Source organism: Carex rostrata, chromosome 1 (genome assembly GCF_964058835.1).
Source record: "Carex rostrata chromosome 1, lpCarRost1.2, whole genome shotgun sequence".
Classification (NCBI taxonomy): Eukaryota; Viridiplantae; Streptophyta; class Magnoliopsida; order Poales; family Cyperaceae; genus Carex; species Carex rostrata.
In genome coordinates, this window is record NC_135918.1 from 3,522,886 (window position 1) to 3,543,820 (window position 20,935).

The 20,935-nt window shown below is 35.6% G+C and overlaps 2 protein-coding genes and 2 long non-coding RNA genes across 5 annotated transcripts; all 4 read left to right on the plus strand.

The window, feature by feature from the left end:
* The first annotated feature begins 286 nt into the window (after positions 1-286).
* Positions 287-4,405, plus strand: LOC144552519 (mitogen-activated protein kinase kinase kinase 3-like). The gene is made up of 10 exons (XM_078300488.1): positions 287-704; positions 1,574-1,963; positions 2,185-2,272; positions 2,362-2,424; positions 2,502-2,662; positions 2,757-2,832; positions 2,936-2,995; positions 3,103-3,210; positions 3,305-3,630; positions 3,838-4,405. Exons 1-10 carry the CDS (start codon positions 385-387, stop codon positions 4,082-4,084), a joined length of 1,839 nt encoding a protein of 612 aa, XP_078156614.1. The 5' UTR covers positions 287-384; the 3' UTR covers positions 4,085-4,405.
* Positions 4,406-4,923: 518 nt separating this feature from the next.
* On the plus strand, positions 4,924-7,670 carry LOC144565105 (uncharacterized). Of its 2 annotated transcripts, XR_013514839.1 has the most exons (4): positions 4,924-5,197; positions 5,672-5,782; positions 5,891-6,032; positions 6,680-7,670. It is a non-coding gene; the product is annotated as an uncharacterized LOC144565105 (long non-coding RNA). The 2 variants fall into 2 exon arrangements; XR_013514838.1 differs by lacking the exon at positions 5,891-6,032.
* A 3,922-nt stretch (positions 7,671-11,592) lies between these two features.
* Positions 11,593-16,732, plus strand: LOC144552529 (Polynucleotidyl transferase, ribonuclease H-like superfamily protein). Its single transcript, XM_078300497.1, has 14 exons — positions 11,593-11,795; positions 12,141-12,212; positions 12,563-12,628; positions 12,934-13,067; positions 13,172-13,284; positions 13,571-13,678; positions 13,914-13,981; positions 14,099-14,158; positions 14,262-14,317; positions 14,421-14,481; positions 15,279-15,552; positions 15,688-15,869; positions 15,972-16,261; positions 16,348-16,732. Exons 1-14 carry the CDS (start codon positions 11,697-11,699, stop codon positions 16,469-16,471), a joined length of 1,707 nt encoding a protein of 568 aa, XP_078156623.1. The 5' UTR covers positions 11,593-11,696; the 3' UTR covers positions 16,472-16,732.
* A 1,494-nt stretch (positions 16,733-18,226) lies between these two features.
* Positions 18,227-19,658, plus strand: LOC144565111 (uncharacterized). The gene is made up of 2 exons (XR_013514840.1): positions 18,227-18,402; positions 19,246-19,658. It is a non-coding gene; the product is annotated as an uncharacterized LOC144565111 (long non-coding RNA).
* The last annotated feature ends 1,277 nt before the right edge of the window (positions 19,659-20,935 follow it).

Sequence of the window (20,935 nt, forward strand, 5' to 3'; positions counted from 1 at the left end):
AAGATTTTGGAGTGAGAAATAACCAATTTTTTCTTATTAATAACTTATCTGATAAACACGTTTATTAAGATTTCTGTAATTTTTACTAATAGTTGACTTCTGTTGTAAGATAAACCTTGTCTCGGTTCAAACACTAAGCTATAGACCCACTGCACGATGCTTCTCCTAATGGACCCCACCACTGTAGCTTCCAAGCCACATCACACCCCCCTCTCTCTCTCCAAGCCTATGCTTTATTTCATCTCTGTCTTTCTCCATCTCTTTTTCTCTATATCGCTCATGTGGCTGCGTTAATGAATAAGGAAATTAAGTTCTGATCCCTCTTCCTCATTGCCTCTACCACTAATCTTCACTGTACTTCTCTCCTCTTCTCCGTATACCAAGATGCCAGCTTGGTGGAAAGGCAAGGCTAAATCAAAGTCTACTTCCAGCTCCAGTGCAAATGGAATTAACAAGGTGAAAGGCGATATTTTTGACGGGGTGCTCATTTTAGGTAAAGGAAAGAGCCTAGACCGGTCACCGGTGCACGCTGGACCATGTTCACCATGTGCAGGTGCTACCTCTTTGCTCGCTCACCCTCTCCCCAGACCGTCCTCTTCGCCTCTCCCTAGAATATCCCCGGAGCAAGTAGCAGCTACCACGTCAGCGTCAACGTCAGGTTCTAGTGTTAGCTCGTCTGGATCCGACGAGGCCCTTGATCTTAGGTGGGTGGATTTGTTCTATTTAATTTGCCTTTTCTGCTTCTGTTATTTGGTAGTTGTATTTATCTGTTCAAGTTAATTTAGTGTTACGGCCTTACGGGGATTGAGATTTGAGGATTGCCGTTTAATTCATGGTTAGGAAACAAATTCATAATGGGATTTTGATTGATTAGTTCGTTTCCATGGCACAGGTTAGTTTTTTTTGGGTTATGAACTTTTCTAGTTTTGCTTGTAACTCATCTTTGTAGCGCGTAATTGGGTTTCTGGTTTTGTAATTTTACATAATTAAGGGATTACATGTCCGGGTCTCATTAGCGCTAGAGTTATTTAGGCTTACGTGCTAAAATTTATGCCAATTTTAGTGTTAATTAATTCGATTTGCTTTAAAGTGTTTCAACTTGCTTTCTTTCATATGAAGACTATTAATCATTTTTTTTATATTTGTGTTATCCGATCCTTTTTAGTTTGGTTGAGATATTGGTGTCAATTATTTTTTATTTCTTTTAGTCCTCATGGCGAGACTATGGCTAGCCACACTTTTTAATTATAGTAACGCCTATTGAGTAGCATTTATTAGAATTTGCTACAATGATGTGATGTCTAGCACCGTTTTGTCCAAGTTAATGTTGTTCTATAATAATCTATTCTCAATATCTAGATTTTAGTTTCCAACATCAAAGTGCTTCTTCAAAGCATCACCCCTCCTGCATGAAATTTTCAATCTTTAAGCTTCTTAAAATACGCATTAATTCTCCAGTATAAGAAATAATTTTTGTTAATCAGTTACTCAGAATTATGGTTATACTATTGAAAAAGCTTAACACAATTGACTTCTTGTAGTGTAACAATTTTTTTTTCCCTTTTTGAATTAGTAGGTTTCCAGATCAATCTCATATGGGAAGAGAAAGAACAAGGCCATCATCCATGCCACATGCACATACCCAACATAGACATCTTTCGGTATCACCGCGAAAGGAGTCTCACATACACATGTTTGAACCAGCCACAAATGGAGTTGCAACTACTGGAAGAAAGTCCATGGAAGCTGTGTTGAGCCATAGACCGGGTCTATCCACCTCACCTGTGCACCTGAAAGCATGCCCCGTATGGCAAGAGGATGCAGGAACAAAAAACTCAGCGCAACCCTTGCCATTACCTTTACCACCTGGAAATTCATTAAGAGCACCTCTCCAGTCTCAGTGGAAAAAGGGGAAGCTGTTAGGCAGGGGTACTTTCGGCCATGTTTATCTAGGCTTTAATAGGTAATATATTATTCTAATATTGTTTTATCAAAAAAAAAAAAATATAATGTTGTAATGTTATCATTCCTGTACTTTGGTTGGATTATTTTACCCAAGTGGTGGTGGTAACTTGTATCTGTATTTACCTATGCAGAAATGCTGGTATGGTACCAAAATAGTTTCGCTTTAATGTGCGTCAAGGTGTATTATGTTGGTTCTAAGACCTCTTTGTATGTTTTCAGTGAAAATGGCCAGATGTGTGCAATTAAGGAGGTGAATGTGATATCTGACGATTCGAATTCAAGAGAATCTCTAAGACAACTTAACCAGGTAAAACTTCTGTTCATTAATTTCATGCAGCTAGATATACCCAGCTTAAGTTGGTTTTGTTAATGAATCATTTGTTTGCCTTCTGACAGGAAATAACTATGCTGAGTTGTCTCTCGCATCCAAATATTGTGCAATATTATGGCAGTGACCTGGTAATTTAAGTTGCAACAATTTATAACTTTCAAAATTTGTTCAAAAATCTGAAACTAACATTTTGATAAATACTTAGGCTGATGATTCACTTTCGGTTTATCTGGAGTATGTCTCTGGGGGTTCAATTCATAAGTTGCTCCAGGAATATGGGTCTTTCAAGGAACCTGTAATTCGAAATTACACCGCCCAAATTCTCTCTGGGCTTTCTTACTTGCACAGTAGAAATACTGTTCACAGGTAATTTAGTAAAAAGAAATGGTCCTTTTAGTTCTTTTCTTCGAAGAAAATATTCTATTTCCATTTTGCCTCATCTGTTTTTGATCTTGTTCAGGGATATAAAAGGCGCAAACATATTGGTTGATCCCTGTGGTGATGTCAAGCTAGCCGATTTTGGAATGGCCAAGCATGTAAGTTAATTACCTAATTTAATCTTGACTGTTGTAGCTAGGTTGATCAGGTTTGCAATCAAATGTTAAAAATTGTACTAATTCTTTTATTTCCTCTTGACAGATATCAGCGTACACTTCAGTTCGTTCGTTTAAAGGAAGCCCATACTGGATGGCTCCTGAGGTAATTATACTTCATTTGTTTATTCTAGAACCAGAAATTCAACTTCATCCCACTCTTCAGTCTTTCTGTTTTACAAGTATATAATTATTTTTTATTTCTTTTGGCAGATAATAATGAATGCGAATGGGTACAACCTTTCGGTAGACATATGGAGTCTTGGCTGCACAATTTTGGAGATGATAACATCAAAACCTCCTTGGAGCCAGTATGAAGGGGTAATTTTTCATCTTTTGTATTATTTCACATCTCAGTGTATAAATTATGACACAACCAATGACAAAATTACTTTGTGGCTTTGATTATTTACAGGTGGCTGCAATATTTAAAATTGGGAATAGCAAGGAAATTCCAGATATACCTGAGCACCTTTCTGCAGAGGGAAAGCATTTCCTGAACCTCTGCCTTCAGCGGGACCCGGCTGCCAGGCCCACTGCAGCTCAGTTATTGGAGCACCCATTTGTGCGGGACCAGGTGGCAGTGAATAGGTCCACCAAGCCAAACAGGGACAATGCCCCTTCATGTTCATCTCCATTTCAGACTACAATGGAGTTTTCCAATAGAAGTATTTCTCCTTTGCATGATAGAGGACTCCGTGTGCGAACCCCGGCTGTGTTTCCTTCATTTAGGACCTCCAAGTAAGTTTGTATCCACTGTGTTTACCAAAAAAATTCTTATTTTGTTTTTTAGGACTGACTCTCAAAGTTCTATGTCACTGGTAAAACTTGAAGACTCGTAGTTTTGACTGATCTTTTAAAAATTCTTTTGAGCGTATACCTTGCACAGTTATAAATCTCAATTAACTTGTAATAGTGGCTAAAGTATTATTCTGTTCTTTCTTCCAGTGATGCATTCGACGTGAGAGCAAATTTTTCTTTACCAGTGTCACCGTGCTCAAGTCCTCTGAGACAAAAACAATCCAACAGGAGCTGTTTACCGTCGCCACCGCACCCTGCATTTTCGGCCGGTGCAATCAATTATAGTCCCATCAACTCCGCTCTATATCCACCAAGATCAAATGCAGGTTTAACCGATCCATTTTTCGATCCTACCAATAGAGCAAGAACACAATTCAGTTCTAGAAACTTATAGAAAGAGCAAGTGGTGGTGTGAAAGTATCGACTCCTCGTTGACTTATGGATAATACCTTTTTGTCAAATTCTGAATCCATGAGGTGTCTTTTGTTACATATAGCCTGTTATTAGTGAAGGTGGTTTTTCATATTTTTTGTAGTACTTCGGAAATGTGTACAGGGAAATAGCCTCACAGATCAGAGATGATGGTTTAGGGTACATACAGGATTTATTTCTCTTTTTTACTGCTGCTAGTCATAGGTTTATGTTTGTACATCCCTTGTAGTAATTATACTGTCATATATCTTAAATTACAGGAACATCTTGTTTGTTCTGTGAACTTTGGAGTATGTTTTTGCTTCTCATTCCTAAAATCAAAATAAAACACAAAAGTTTGCCTTGGTTTCGAGTAGATTGAAAATGGTACTTAAATGAGTGCTGTAAATAACAATATGCACTCATTAAACAGACGGGCACTGTCAATGATTAATTGGGTACTGTCAATGATTAATTGGTATGTTGCTGATTAATTATAATTTTACGGAGCAATTATGCATTTTCATTAAAATTATGTGTATATATTTATAATTTATTTATTTTTAATGATTAATTTAACACATCAAATTGATTAAATAGACTTAATTTAACTTAGTTATATTATTATAACACGAACACTTATATCTCTTAACAACACATACACACTTTACATATTTAAGTAACATATTTATTCAAGAGGAGGGTTCCACTGCCTCAATTTTTCCTGCCTCAATTGTGCCTCCAAATCTTAACCGTTTATCAATCATTTTGATCAACGGATCGGATTAAAAACGCTTCAGCGAAAAAAATTGCCCAATTCAACTCCAGTTCACCTCCAATTCGTTCCCTCCCCACTCTCTCATCGCTCTTTCCCACCCCCCCACCACATCCCGACCAGCGACTCCGCCTCCCGACACCCCCACACAGCAACCATCCTCTGTGCGGATCCCGTCTGAGCGTTCCCCTGCGCACTCCTTCTCGCGACCTCTGCATCTGTCCCAAACGCCCCTTCTCCCTGACCCCTCCACCGACTCTCCTACTCTCCCTGTGTTCTCTTCTTCGACCCCAGTCAATCCCTCTCCTCCGTGTTGCCCATGTAAGTCTCTCTCTCCCTGTCTCTATGCTTGAGAATTTTCAAAATCGAAAATACATGTAACCCTAAAAATTCAGATCAAACAACTCTACTAGTTAGCATATCTCTTTCTCGTATGCCATGGCATGAGAAATTGCTTCAGTTTTTGTGAATTAGAGATGAAGCAATTTGAGGCTTTTAAGGGGATTATTTGAAAATTTTATTTGTATTTGATAACTTTTTTCTGTTAAATATGCTAAAAATTATCTAAATTTTCAAGGCCATGTGTCAGATTTTACTCTTATGCATAAAACATATCATTCAGATTTTATTGTATTGTTTTTTCACATAATTGCAACTGAATTATACATGCTTAAGGGGAAATCGGTACTCCACCATTCAAACCAGTACCTATTGGTACCAGTTTGTAACAAGCAATGAAAGCTGGTATTTATCTCATTTTTTATTTATATATATTTCTAATTACATGTTTGGAAGGTTGCTAATCGCTTATCCAAGGAGCCTATGTTCAATGCCATATATTCCTCTGATCTAAAACGAGCAGCTGAGATTGTACAGATTATTGCAAACCAATGTGATTTGAAATAGGTAAATAACTTTGGATCATGATGTATATTTTAATTTTAGACTTGACAAAGTTTGGTTCTGTTTTTTTTCTCTATGAAAATTGTAAATCTGTTAATTTGTTATGTATAGGTTATTATCTTAGTCTTGCACACAGAGTAATGCTACGGTGACACATATCACGATCTCTCCAAGGGAGCAGAACTCCCGTATTGCTGGTTCCACCAGCTCAATCAGGTTGTATTCGTGCCAGAGCTTCCATGCCCTCCAAAAGGTAAAAATATTGTGACTATTTTTAGTTTTAAATTGTTTATAATCAGTGAAAATATCAGGATAAGAATCCACATGCTCAATTTTAGTTGTGCAATTTAAAATTTCTTAAAGTATCTTCATAGTATTATTCCTCCGTGTATGCTACTTTTAGCTATGGCGCTCAAATGTCTTGTTGAACATGAGGTACTTAAAAGTAGGATAGGTTGTATTGACAACAAAATGCAAAATAATTGATAGGAGCATAGGGAAATTACAGTATGTTTATTGACTTACATAGCCTATGAGATAGAGAGAAAACTCATGGTTGTAGTAGGTACTAATCTTCTTCCCACTAATGATCTCCAAAAGGAGTACACCAAAGCTATAAACATCTGATTTGACCGAAAAAAATACATTGCATTGCATATTCAGGAGCCATATACCCACTGCAATTAATTAACTATTATTTTAATGTCTAGATATAAGCATGGTCAATAACTTTCATTGCCAGAGTACATCACATATGCACAAGTACCATTCACGAGAGTAATGTTCTGATAACAACTTTTACCTTTTCATAGTCACATTCTAATTCAAGAAAACTTTTACCTTTTCATAGTCACATCCATTGTTAAGCACAACCAAAATAAATTATTTTATCTTTTTTAGGATTTTGCTTGTATGGATGGTGGCAACCTTATGAAGATGATCAGTGCTGAAGACACAACCCCGAAGAAGAATGATAACAAGCCCAATGACATAACTCCAAAGAAGAGAAGCAATGACGGGGTTGTACCTTGTGAAGGTATGGAGTTCACATCACTTGATGAGTTTGAGGCATATTATTATGCTTACGCTCTTTCTGAGGGTTTTACTGTGCGGATCAAGAAGTCACTTAAATTTGATCGGACCAACATTGTTCGGTACCGTCACTATGTGTGTTCGTGTGCTGGATTTTGTGATGTAAAGAAATCAAATGATGAGGTCGAAGAGGATGAAGAAAAGGCAAGTAGAAAGACCTTAACTCGTAGAAGTGGTTGCCCTGTAACCATTACTGTGTCGAAGAACAAAGGTGTATGAAAGGTGAGAAGTGTGAACAACAAGCACAACCATCTATTAGTTAGCCCCAATAGTCGAAACCACTTAAGACAGCGTGGTGGTATTCCCTCGATAGCAAAAAAACTTGTTGAAAAATTTAGTGAATCCAACCTCCCAATTGGCAAAGTTTCGGCTATACTCAATTGTGATGCCGAAATATATATTTCTCAAAGAAGCTACTGGAATCATAGAAGAGATCTAAGAAGAAAGAACTTGGATAGGGGTGATGCAGAGGCTGTTTTACAATATTGTCGGAAAAAACAATTAGAAGATGGCAACTCGACAATACTATGAGAGGTTTGGGGATGTTGTGGTATTTGACACAACATATAAAACTAACAAGTATAGCATGCCCTTAGCGAATTTTGTTGGTGTCAATAATCATTGCCAATCTATCATGTTCGGTTGTGCTTTGTTGCAAAATGAAGAAGAAGAGACTTTTGTATGGTTGTTTCAAACCTGGTTAGAGGCAATGAGTGGCAAGTTGCCTATATCAATCCTTACGGATCAAGATCATGCTATTAAAAATGCCATTGATAAGGTTTTTCCAACTGTTAGTCATAGATTTCATGTTTTAAAGGTTTTTTTTGTAAAACTGTAAGAATTGATCCTGGAATTATTATATATGCTCTTTTTTTATGTATGCTGTTTTGGTACCAACCAATAATGCCAAGTGCTTGAATTATATTGTGCTTTGCATAGATTTGTCACTATAGAAAAGGTCTAGTAATCAACAGAGTTTTGAATTTTCCAGTTTGCAATTCAAACTGGTACAAAAAATGCTTAGGGGGTGTTATTCATTTTAGTTCATGTCATGGAGTTAAATTAACACATCATGAAACAATTTCAATGCAATTTAATCACAAATAACAAATTTAAGAAATATCTGCTACAAACTTTTTCGATCAAGTACAAAATATTAATAACATAATATTCGTTACAGTCATGGATCAAGTACAAAATACTAAGAATATAATAATAAATAATCCTACTACAATCTTTACAAAGGAATTTAATCACCGACATCAAATTTAAGAAACCAATCTCCTACGCCCTTGCCTACATCAACTTGCCTCTATCGATACAAATGAATAGTTATGATACATGATTAAACCTGGGAACTATAAAATCTGCTAGCGCAATTTATATCTTTCATACATGCCTACCACATCCTAGAAACATATAACACACTATCAAAGCATCACATGAAGGGATGAAAAAATAACAAGGGAGAAAGGCATTGATTTATTTTACGGCTTGAGCAATGATGTTGCTAATAGAGTTCGACTCTTCTTTAGCAGCTTCCACCAATGAATCCTGAAGAAATACAATTGTAACAATGTCAAAAAAATTGACTTCAAAAATACAGCTCACTCTTCATTTTATTTTTTATTTTTTTTCTAGGCTAGTTTTCCGAGCCAACCAGGTTTATATTTAGGGATGGGGGCTTAATTCCAGAACCCTATTAGCTGAGCAGTATTTTGGCTATTAGTTAAAATATCTTGCTAATAAGACCTTGTTGGGAGTGATACTGAGCACTGGTAATATCGATCAGAGACAACGCGACTCTCTTTAATTTTATTAAATAACTCTTTTCAGGAAGTTGATTTCCACTTCATCTAGCCTTGAACACGTTTTTACTGTTACTGGTACAAACTGGTACCAATAGGTACTGGTTTGAATGGTGGAGTACCGATTTCCCCTTAAGCATGTATAATTCAGTTGCAATTATGTGAAAAAACAATACAATAAAATCTGAATGATATGTTTTATGCATAAGAGTAAAATCTGACACATGGCCTTGAAAATTTAGATAATTTTTAGCATATTTAACAGAAAAAAGTTATCAAATACAAATAAAATTTTCAAATAATCCCCTTAAAAGCCTCAAATTGCTTCATCTCTAATTCACAAAAACTGAAGCAATTTCTCATGCCATGGCATACGAGAAAGAGATATGCTAACTAGTAGAGTTGTTTGATCTGAATTTCTAGGGTTACATGTATTTTCGATTTTGAAAATTCTCAAGCATAGAGACAGGGAGAGAGAGACTTACATGGGCAACGCGGAGGAGAGGGATTGACTGGGGTCGAAGAAGAGAACACAGGGAGAGTAGGAGAGTCGGTGGAGGGGTCAGGGAGAAGGGGAGTTTGGGACAGATGCAGAGGTCGCGAGAAGGAGTGCGCAGGGGAACGCTCAGACGGGATCCGCACAGAGGATGGTTGCTGTGTGGGGGTGTCGGGAGGCGGAGTCGCTGGTCGGGATGTGGTGGGGGGGGTGGGAAAGAGCGATGAGAGAGTGGGGAGGGAACGAATTGGAGGTGAACTGGAGTTGAATTGGGCAATTTTTTTCGCTGAAGCGTTTTTAATCCGATCCGTTGATCAAAATGATTGATAAACGGTTAAGATTTGGAGGCACAATTGAGGCAGTGGAACCCTCCTCTTTATTCAATGAATAAGTTCATAAATTATTGCACACTTTAAAGTGTGCAATAATAAGTTCATAAATTATGTATTTGTTCTTTGATATACATCCAATATTTTTTGTATACGTTTTTATTTTCTTACTTACTTTGAAATTTATTAATTATTCTATTAATTATATATCATATATTTCTTCTTACTTATTGATGTAATTATTTTGATTAGTATGACATGTTCATATATGAAATTAACTTTCATAAACTAAATATAGTGACTTTATGAACTTATTATTGCACACAGTTATAAAAAATAATGTGAAAATAAATAATCACTAAAATAAATAAAAATAAATAGATAATTAAATGAAAAAAAAGAAAATAATAAAAAATAATTGAAAATAATCGTTAATCGAAAAAATCAGCAAATACACTCCGGACAAATCTATTCGGTTTGATTGCTGCCACCAATTAATTGACGCCTTGTCGGTTTAGTTGCAACAAGTGTTGTAAATAACTTAATGTGGTCATCGGATGGACAGGGTACCGCTAAGCGATTAATTGAGAATAATCGGCTATAATCGGAAATAATCGGCCAATTAGTCGGAAAAATTCATGACGGTTTGATCACCGCCAACGACTAATCGGTCGATTAATTGACCTTAATGGACATTTTTTACAACACTAATCTAAACTAATAATTGATGTTTGAAGCCCCTAGTTCAGTTGCTCTCGGCGTTCATATGTCAATTTAGAGTCAATCGTCTATCCGAATTTTTTTTTCTTATCATCTTATTAAATCAAAATTAAATAAATATCACTCATTTAATTAAATTTAAGATTCTGCCACGAAATCTGCTGACGAATTTCAATTCCGATCCGTCCACGCACTGATTCTGCGCACGGATCTTTTTGGTTTAATTCGAATAATGGCAAAGGTAATCCATTAAATTAATCGATTCTCGGGCTTCGCAGACCCATTAAATTAATCAATTCACCTTTGAACCTTTGACTGTGTACAGAGCCCTTTGTTTGCCTTTTATTATTGTATTATTTCTTATCAACACGCACCTTTGACTGGATTCGATTTGTAAAACAGAAATTCAAAATTCGTGCGCAGGCTGGGTCTAAGAACGGATTCAGTGTGCAGACCGGATCTGTGAACTGATTGAGATTCGTGCGCGGACTTAGTCTGTGTTTTTTTGAAGTGAAACTAGGCAGAGGCTGCCAGGTGTAACGTGGTAAAAATGAAATTCTGACTAACTGAGTGGTAATCATTTAATTTGAATTTATTAGAGTGATAACTAAAAAATTTTGAATCGTCTACAAGCTTATTACAAAACGGTAATATGCACTGAAGCACATCCGATAGGAGTCCGTGCTGCCCCCCGTACTTGAAGTGCAATTAATAAAAATGGATGGCTCAGATTAATTTCATCCAGGCCAAACTCAATTCCGTAGTGGTTGAGGTTGGAGAGGGTCTACTTTGAGATTCGTGCCAAGTAAAATTAATGGTCCAAATTCACCGCTTGCACCTCAGGTACCTGGAGTGATACGGATTCTTCGGATAGAGTATATACTTTTTCTACTAATATTAAATTTGTAACATTCTTATTTTATCCTATATTAGAAAATAAAAATATGCAGTTAGTGTTTAGAAAAATTTAGCCTCTATTTGACTGTTTTCGATGACAAATGATTAATTCATCTACTTATAATGTATATACATAATAATATTTTGACATGCATTCCGGTTGACCTTACAATAAGCTATAGGAGACTAAATATTTTTTTTTTTTCAAATAAACTACATATTTTTTATTTTTTAACAAAGAGTAATGAATACTTTATATACTTAAAATAAGTTTTAAGAAAAAAAACAATTAATCGGTTAAATCTTTTAGTTTTTGAAATTTACATGGGTAAATGTGTTATTATGAATTTTAGAACGGGAAATACGTAAATTTGGATGTTTTCCAAAAGGGCAAAAGCCATGAAATTCCTCCTTTTCAGAAAAACCAGAAGAAAGATCAGCCCAAAATAGCAATCCAAGGAACTGACAATTATGGCCCACGGGCCTTTCTAACATCTTTCTTCTATTGCGCGCCGAAATCCGGGATAGATTCTAGAGAAACCAAAAGCTCGCTCCATTTCCGACAATCTCCTCCGATGGGGTCGTCTTCTCAAGAGGAAACCCTAAACCCTAGCGAGGTTAAGAGCGACGGCGAGGCTGATGCTCTTCCCTATTATGACATATATGGCCCCGATGTATGTCTTTGCTTTTCACTCCCCTACTCTTTTTTTCTTGGGGATTTTGAGGGATTTCCGTGAACTATAAATTTACCGTGGCATTTATGCGTTTTATGGTTTGGCTGTTGCTGCAGAATTTTTCTCTTAAATTACTAACTAATGAGACTATTATCTCAATTTCACTATTTAAAATAACCTGAAACCTGCAAAGCATCAGTAGATACTAATTAGTTCTTAGTAGACAACTCATTTTCTATTGTTTGTTTGATTGGTACTTTTGTCTCCTATAAATATTTGTAATGTATGAAAACACTTAAAGCTCGGAGTAAAGTGTTATATGCTTTTTCCCCTATTAATTTTCAGGCAAAGGCTGAAGTTACATTCAAGGAAGCCCCTGCAACATCGAGCGTGTTTAATTCAGCATTAAATTTGCATGTAAGTTGTCATATATTTCAGAAAATCATTTAAACATAAACAAACTTAGAACACCATTCTTCAGCACTAGTATTTTTTTTTTTGAAGGTTAGTGGCTTTAAATGCCTACTAACGATTCCATTGATAAAAAAACATATTTTCAACGAGTTCATCACTAGTGTTTAGTATTTACTATTTGAATGCGTGAAAGTGGAGTTTTCTTTGGAATTTTAGGCTCTGAGAGGGTATAGTTAGTTACCTCTGGTTTTTTGTACCAAGTATCCAGCATGCAATATTTGTCAGTTCTGCAGTTTGTAGAAAAAAAATTATGTTTTACTTATTGATTACTATCTTGTTTGAATTGATGGCAGGATATTAAAGAACTCGTTACCTGGGTAATTGGTGAAGGACACTCCCCTTCATGGGCCTTTGTCAAAGTAAGAAAATATATTAATTCTCATCTTACTAATGCAAAGTGGTATTCAACCTGATTGGTGGTGTTTGTCTCCAATTCTGATTTTCTGACGGGCTTATTCATTCATGATAATGATAAATTAAACTAAAAAAGGGAAAAAAATATTAATATAGTACTGGTACCGTCCCTGATCAGCACAGTACCAATATCCAGTATTGAAATCCTGGGCTGTTAGACATATTTGATGTTAATTTGTATCAGAAGGAGAAATAAAAAATAATATTATACAATATGCAATTTACCTCCACAAAATATTGATACATGCAGAACAAGCCCCTTATACAAAAAGTGATTCTCCTATACCTACCGGGATTGGATGCGGCCTTGTACATGTCACACCGTCACCTTCTTTCTTCTCTTAAAGTGTGCTGTGGCAATCCTAAGCCCGTCTTAGCATTGAGGTTTTCAGATCTTTACCTTCAATTATTGCAAATTACTTTCTGAGAATTATTTTGCTTGTTTGAATATATTGCTTCTTGAATTACTTTTTGGGTATAAATTTCAGTTGTGTATCGGATGAGATGCAAACTATTAATGCTCTCCTTACAAGTAGAAAGAGAAAGCGTGATTGTGCATCAAATTTCAATCAAATAAAACCTCAGCCATCTACCGAACAAGGTGCATTTATCTGGCTTTCTTTTTATTTTATTTTATTTATTTATTTTGTTACCAATAGCTTCAAAAAGTGTTTTTCACTAGTAATCTTAGCAAGCATGTTACATAAAACTGCAGAAACTCATGACTTGATTCTTTAAAAAGGATGTTAGTTTTAATATATTGAGATTAATTGATTCCCTTCGATTTTCCTTGCTACTTCAGTTATCTTTTGTGTTCCTCTATGTCTGCAATCTACATTCATTTAATGCTACTGCTGATAAAATCCATCATAATGCATGATCTTTAGGGAAATTGACTAGCTTAAAAGATGTTAAAGAATTGCCATATCCTATAATACATTACACCCTGTCTAAGAAGCAGCTTGAGGACAATGGCTATTGTTTTGACTTACCAGGTTTCTCTCTCTCTCTCTCTCTCTCTCTATCCATCTATTTTTACTTTGAGGAGTTAATTGACTATGAAGTGAGAACTGAGGCCTGAGGCCACCACTTGAGGTTAATTTGGACCTGATTTGAATCCAGAAGGAAAATAAATAAAAGGAGGGATTTTTCCTTTCTATTTTGTGCATGAATTAGTAGTGCTAGGAAAAAACATTAGAATTTAAATTTGTTCCTTGGACAAACCTGCAGGAATGGTGTCCACAGTTCCTGCTTCAGGTACTTTATTACATGAAATTGTGGCACTTGATTGTGAAATGGTATGTACGCAATACAAAGAGTTATTTTACTTTATGATCATTTGTATTTCACTTTTCTCGTTATTGGTGATACAATAACATTGATTTTTAACTCTACCAGTTTATGAACTTGACCAGTGTATAACTAAGGAGGGTTTTGAACTTACAAGAGTCACATTGATTGATGTTGAGGGAGAGGTACAATATTTTGAATTATGAAAATCTTAATTTTTATGGAAACCATACTGTAAGTAGCTGTTCAGATCATTATGTAATGTACTATTTCTTAATTTTGATGCAGGTTTTGATAGATAAGTTTGTAAAACCTACCAATGCAATAATTGACTACAACACAAGGTATGTATGTATTATCGGTCATTCCTAGTCTTATATATTTATTTTTTGCATGAATCCATCCCAAATGTTTTGTGTTTTCTGTTTGTTTGGTGCTATGCTACAGGTATAGCGGGATCACTCCTGAGATGCTAAATGATGTCACTACTACCCTTTCTGACATCCAGGTAAATTTGTCTGTTTTTTTCTCTTTAATTTCATTAAAAAAAATGGAAGCAGTGCCAATTACCGTCTGTTTCAGTTTATTGACATGCCCAAAACACAAATTCAAAAGTTTTACAATCTGAATTTGTACACAAATTGAAACCCTCTAAAAGAGCAAAAGCACCAAAAGAGCCTATACCATACATAGTCTCAGCGAACATCCTTGCCTTCAACAGACTTCCTCCAGACCTTTCTCAGCCTACATGACTAATATAAAGGAAGTGAATTCCAGTCTCAGTAAATTCATAGTCGACTTCATTTAGAAACCCCAAGAAACGCATAGCCCAAGAAACTGAACAACCATAAGCATCAAATCAGAAAGCAACGATTTTTGACAAAGAGACCCCTGAAGATTACAAATTCACACAACTCGTATGGCCAGGAAACCTCTCTGAGGCACCCAGTCTGGTACAACCTGCATACCTGATTCTTCTTTCTTAGCTATCTCGGGTATACCTCCATGTCATCTGATATGAATTGGTAAATGAGTTGCATTCAAGAATAACCTAGACCATTCAACTAAAAGTTGAGTGAAATTATTGTTGCTCCCAAGAGATCTCTACCACTTGTTTGCTACTGTATGATTGAAATTCACACTATTGTTTTTCTTTTTCCTAAGCACATATTCCAAAGAAAGGTCCCCGAACATGATTGAATAACATTTGTTAATAACACCCTCCACACTAGATGGATGATTGTAATCCCTGTCATGTGAAACTGTTCAGCCAAACCATATCTGACATGCCTAGCTTACATTCAGGAAGAATTTACCCGACTTGTACATAGAGAAACAGTGGTGGTGGGCCACTCACTGGAGAATGACCTCTCTGCCCTCAAGATTTCACATGACCTTGTGATCGACACAGCAGTTCTGTACAGTCGACAGGACCATCGTGGTGGGGTTTACAAGATAGCATTGCGGGTCCTGGCCCACATGTTTCTTCAGTGGGAAATTCAAAAGTCGAAGCAGGGCCATGACAGTGTGGAAGATGCTCGTACTGCCTTGGAGCTAGCACTCAGAAAGATTAAATTGGGTAAGGTGTTTACCTACCATTGATGTAGTTTCAAAATCAAATCTCCTCCCCTTTTGCGACAGCACTATAAATAAAACAGAAGAAATCTGTTAACATTACTCTGTTTGACATTAATGGTTTTGTAAATTGCATTAGGACCGGAGTATGGAGTACATCCTAAAAGCATATATCAGAAGTTGGTCTCGGTTTTGAAAGAAAGTGGGAGAACAAGCTCTCTAATTGATGATGCTTCTATTCTGAAGAGATACTCTGATGAATCATGTAATGTTATCTCGGTTTCTACAGATGAGGAGGCCCTTTCACGGACTATCAAGGAGGTACATGATAATATCGTCTGAACTCCAGAATTTACTTCCATTTTCTCGTCTTGTGCTTTTCTTTTTTATGGCACTCATGTGCTGGATTATCCTCACTTGCAGGCGAAAAATAAGAAGGTTAATTTCATCTGGGCACGATTTTCGGGGCTGATCTCTTACTTGCGGTGCTGCTCGGATGATGCAGAAAAATTGAAATGTCGAATTGCTGAGGTGCTCTCATTGAGCACTTGTGACAATAAATCGGCCGGAAAAAAGACAAAGGACGTGTGTCCTGAATTGAAGAATGTGCTGTCTGAAATCGACTCCAAGATTGCAAAATTGTACAATTCATTGCCAGTTAATTCGATGCTTATCATTGCTACTGGCCATGGAGATACCCCATTGGTTCAAAGGTATGATAAATTTTTGTGCATAGTGTAGAAGATAATGAAGCATTCTGATATATCACCTTATTTATATATTTTTATCTTGGAAACAGATTGAGGAAAATGCTAAATAATGAGGTATCAACAGAGATTGAGAGTAAAAGCATAGTAAAAGCCTTAGATGAACTTCAAGCCCAAGCTGAGGTGGCATTGTGCTTTGCATGTGTTAAACATTAATGGTATTTTTATTTCATTTGTTGTACCCAACTTCTGGCCGTCCCTTTTGCCATGTTTAAGTTCATTTATTATTAGACAACAGAATGTGTGCATTCACATTTTTTTTTGTCAGGTTTGAGGAATCATTCCTTGGATTTCCATTAACCAAAATTTGAATGCAACTTCAAATTTTGGTATATGTAAATTGCACGTGATAGATTAATGTTGATTGGCAATTTTCGATTTAGCAGGAATTACTGGCCTAAAATATTTCAGAGGACTTGACTCAAATTGATACTTGAAAAATTGGTCATTTAAATGATTTTTTTTTTACTAAAAATGAATCTCAAATTACCCGATCTCTTTCAATCAACAAAATAATAAAACAAATAAAGAAAAGAGATGGATTTATGCAAAGCGGAGCGCACATCATATGTTCAGTTCTCTCTTTTTTCCATCTTTTATTTTTTTAATTTCTTAATTCTTAAGTTTCCCTTCCCAACAATTTTAAGTTTTTAACATATGGGATTCCGCAAGATAGCAGCGAAACAAGTACTTGCTAAAAAGAAGGTTTAAAATATGATTTTAATCATTGCTTTAAAAATTGTATTATGTGGGATCATGATACTTAAAAAAACTTTGAAAGACGATCTGAATTTGCTGAACAAATACTTTGAACTGATGAGGGAACTGCCCTGCCTATTCATTAGTTTAAATTTGGGCCTTAATGAGTAAAATCGGAATATCAATTTCATGGCCCAGTCGAAATATGTATAAAGTTCGACACACGCGGTTTATTGCAAATCCAGCTGCTATGACAATTATGAGATTTTGCACCATAGGTACTACCGTGCTTGATCACTATTATTCGGTTCAGTGTTGTAAATTGGTCGGACAGATACGGTAATATCAAGTGATTAATTCAAAATAATCAGTTATAATTGATAACTGGCTGAATTGTCAAAAAAATTCGCAGCAATTTGATCACTGCCAACGACTAATCGGTTTAAATGGACATTTTTTACAACACTGATTCGGACCTTGCAATTACACAATTCAAAAAATTGCTACCGTATATATCGCAAATGGGTTAAAAAAAAAAGAAGCCCAAGAATACTCCGGTAATCTGATTGAACATCTAATAGCGGAAAAAAAATGGAGTCGAAAATGATAATTAAGAATGTTAAATGCAAAATAGTATTTCAACAATTAGAGTAGATGAATAGTTTGGCGACTTAATCGAACGGCATATATACTATTCACATCGATATGTTTTCATGCCATGGAAGTAACTTGCTCATGCAGGGACAGTAATACCATAACATCAACATGAAAAACATCTTGAAAAGTAAGAGTAGAAGTAGGGTGCTCTTAAGCTCACCAAAGTTTTGGTAAGCTTAACTCTAAAACTCATCAAATCGATTTCAAATGACGAATCCGAACCGTTGAAACCCGCCTACCTTACGTGTGATGCATCTACATGTGAAATTTTTAAACATTCGAATTAATTTAGTATAAAGTCAAGCGGTCAAAATTAGAAGGTTAATAAATTAATTTTAGTGCATTCATTTGAATATGGATCGCCTGATCAAAATCCGGACCAATCCGGCCATAGGTGTAATGCACGGGATTCCTTTAATATTCGTGTCAAAGCAGATCGGACAGTCCAGATCTTTACTCAAAATTTGAGTTCCCCTAGGTGATATGAATTCTTCCATTCGCGGATTTGTCGCTTCCGAGACAGTGTAGCTCCAAGCCTCCAATCCAATTCCTCTTCTCTCTCATTATTTTTCCCTAATCCAGGCGCTAACAACCAGGAATTTCCTTCCTCTCCTCTTACCCGCTTTAATTTTACCCAAAACCCTAGCCCATACTTAGCTTCCAGCCATAATTTGAATTGTCAGCCAGGACATCAGCACCTCCTTCCTTTCCTCCGTTGTGTCACATATGAGGTCCATCGATTTCTTAATTTATTTCTTTAACTTTCGTACATTGTTACGTTATTTTGATAGAATTAAAAATTGGTATGTTTAATTAATACATGTTTATTTATTTTGTTAAAATTGGGCTAGGAAGCAGTTCTGCATGGTCTAGGGTTTGGCTTGTTTCATCCTCCTGTGGCTCTGAATAGTTAAATTATTTTCCAATTGTTCATTATATTGCGTTCATTTGGTACTTATGTGTTGGTTAGTTTCAATTTGTACCAATATGATTGATCTTATTAATTAAACTTTTGAAGATTTAGTTAGATGTGTTAGATGAATGGTTAGCTGGTGTAATTTTGCAATACATAGATCAGTTGGTTGAATTTCTAGAATATTGGATGAGTTAGTTGAATCAGTTTATTTTTCAGTCATAAATATATCATTATATAGAGTGAGGCTATAGTAAAATGCATATTATGGATCGAGCCATGCTATGAATCCATATCTCTATTTTTAAAGTTCAAACAGTCGATCTGAACCGTTAAATATGAACTTTATATGCAAATATAATTGGAGACAACATTTTATATTTTTTTTAACTATTTTCTAAGAGGTAGAAAATCATAATATTTGGATGGTCTAGAATTTTTAAACCAAGTTATTTTCTACCTGTCTTAAAAAATAATAAAAATAATTTTAAGAATTGTAAAATTTTGTTAGACATTTTTTTTTTTTTGAAAAGTTTGGTAGAGGCTACCGAGATTACAAAGTTTCAATCCATGTCTAAACTGCATGGGAAACACTTCTATAATTACAATCGAGTTTAACTAAATTCAGCTTATTCCACTTCTATTGATCGAACTTCTGCAGTATTTCATCCATAGGTCACCTTCTTGAATTATTAACTTTGCCGGTATGGGTGGAGGTATGGCTTTATCATTGAACACCTTTTCATTCTGCTGCCTCCAAATCATCCAAGCAGCACCCATGAATCTGGTAGCCCTTTTGTCAGACATTTTCATACGGAGATCATGTTGAGCAGTTCATCGATTATTTAGACTTCGAAAATGGAGATATGAGTCCATACTATGGGCCGCTCTATAATATTACCATAGCCTGGCTCTTAGATCATATACATATTATTATCTGACATGTCACAGATATATGTAGTGCAGTCTACCTTTTTTTTTTTTTTTGAAGGTTACAGTCTACCTTTTTCGTATCTGTTTTTTCTTTTTTGTCCTTTTGGATTTGGATTCTGTAAATGTTATGCATTTTTTGAACTGAAAAGATGGAATCTTGAGGCAGGATGTGTTAATTACGTGTTAGCTAGTATTTTGTTTGTAGTTGAGTGGGTACTTTACATTTCTCACTTTGTGTTAAATGGAAGCTCTTGGTCCGTAATTGAGTAGTGCATACATATAGGATGCAAGGATTTTGTTCTTTATTTTGTTTTTCATGGAAATGAACATGCAAATCTGAATAAGTTTTTGTCCAACAGCTGTTGAAAGGAATTCTGAACCCAACAAGACAAACATGTTGAATGTTGATTTTTGTGGTTTTTGCTTGTGTTTTCCCAATTAGAGTGTGCTAGAAAGCCGAGAATACATTATCAAAATTGGAAATTCTGGCTTGGAACTTAGTTAAATATTTATCTTTTGTAAATTGATTCTGATTGTGGCATTGAAGGTGCTGCATTTGATGTGATGATAATTTGGGTAATTTAGTATGCTTTCATTATCCTGTTAATTTGAATCCATTTGTTGGGAAGTGTTTTTGCAGGAAACATGTTACGGCTCTACTAATTAAACAATTCGTGCAGATTAATTGGTATAATAGTAATTTTCGCTTTTATGTTTGTTTTTGTTTCCTTTTCAGAAGGCAATTAGAAGTCCATTATTCCGTCTGAGATGTTATACTTTCCTTGGTTGTGCATGGTGTGCTCCTGTTATATTGCAGTCTTTTTAGGCCACGCATCAAATGTTTCCTTTGAAATTGTCACCAGGAAGAAAGAATATTTTATCTGGTTGAGTGTCACTTTCAAATTGGTTCTCAAGTTAACGCCCCGTAACTACATGATTAAAAAAGAAGAACGAGAGGCAGTTTTGCTCCTCCATTCTGTATTGAAAATGGAGATGTCCTTTGTTGATAAACCTTGGGTAGTTATCAAAACTTCCATCTGATAATGGATGATGCAAGTGCAGGGATATGTCTTGTCACGTGTCAACTTTTAACTGATTTCACATCATCTGGTAGAACACAATCTTGACTTAGCACCTCATTTAAAAAAAGAAGAAAGGAAACTCTTGAATTACAAGCTCTCCCTTAGCTCCTAGAAATTACTGCAACAGCGATGAAATGTCAGAATCAATGAAACCAAGTTGAAATTTCACTTTGTCATTTGGTGTTAGGATAAGATTCCAAAGCCTAATATGAGACTTCCCTTAGAAGATGCAGTCTATTCAACTTTTTTCTACTCAATTTTGTTGCATACAATATAACATTATAGATTATGGCTAATATAACATAAATGTCATTTTAGTCTATATAACATCAACTT

What these genes read in the sequence shown, in the direction of transcription:
- LOC144552519 (XM_078300488.1), top strand. Translation starts at nt 385, where the DNA reads ATGCCAGCTTGGTGGAAAGGCAAGGCTAAATCAAAGTCTACTTCCAGC. An exon ending in GACGAGGCCCTTGATCTTAG is followed by an intron (nt 705 to 1,573) that starts GTGGGTGGATTT and finishes TTTTTGAATTAG; the next exon opens with TAGGTTTCCAGATCAATCTC. An exon ending in ATTTTGGAATGGCCAAGCAT is followed by an intron (nt 2,833 to 2,935) that starts GTAAGTTAATTA and finishes TCCTCTTGACAG; the next exon opens with ATATCAGCGTACACTTCAGT.
- LOC144552529 (XM_078300497.1), top strand. Translation starts at nt 11,697, where the DNA reads ATGGGGTCGTCTTCTCAAGAGGAAACCCTAAACCCTAGCGAGGTTAAG. An exon ending in CTTCATGGGCCTTTGTCAAA is followed by an intron (nt 12,629 to 12,933) that starts GTAAGAAAATAT and finishes TGATACATGCAG; the next exon opens with AACAAGCCCCTTATACAAAA. An exon ending in ACTCAGAAAGATTAAATTGG is followed by an intron (nt 15,553 to 15,687) that starts GTAAGGTGTTTA and finishes AAATTGCATTAG; the next exon opens with GACCGGAGTATGGAGTACAT.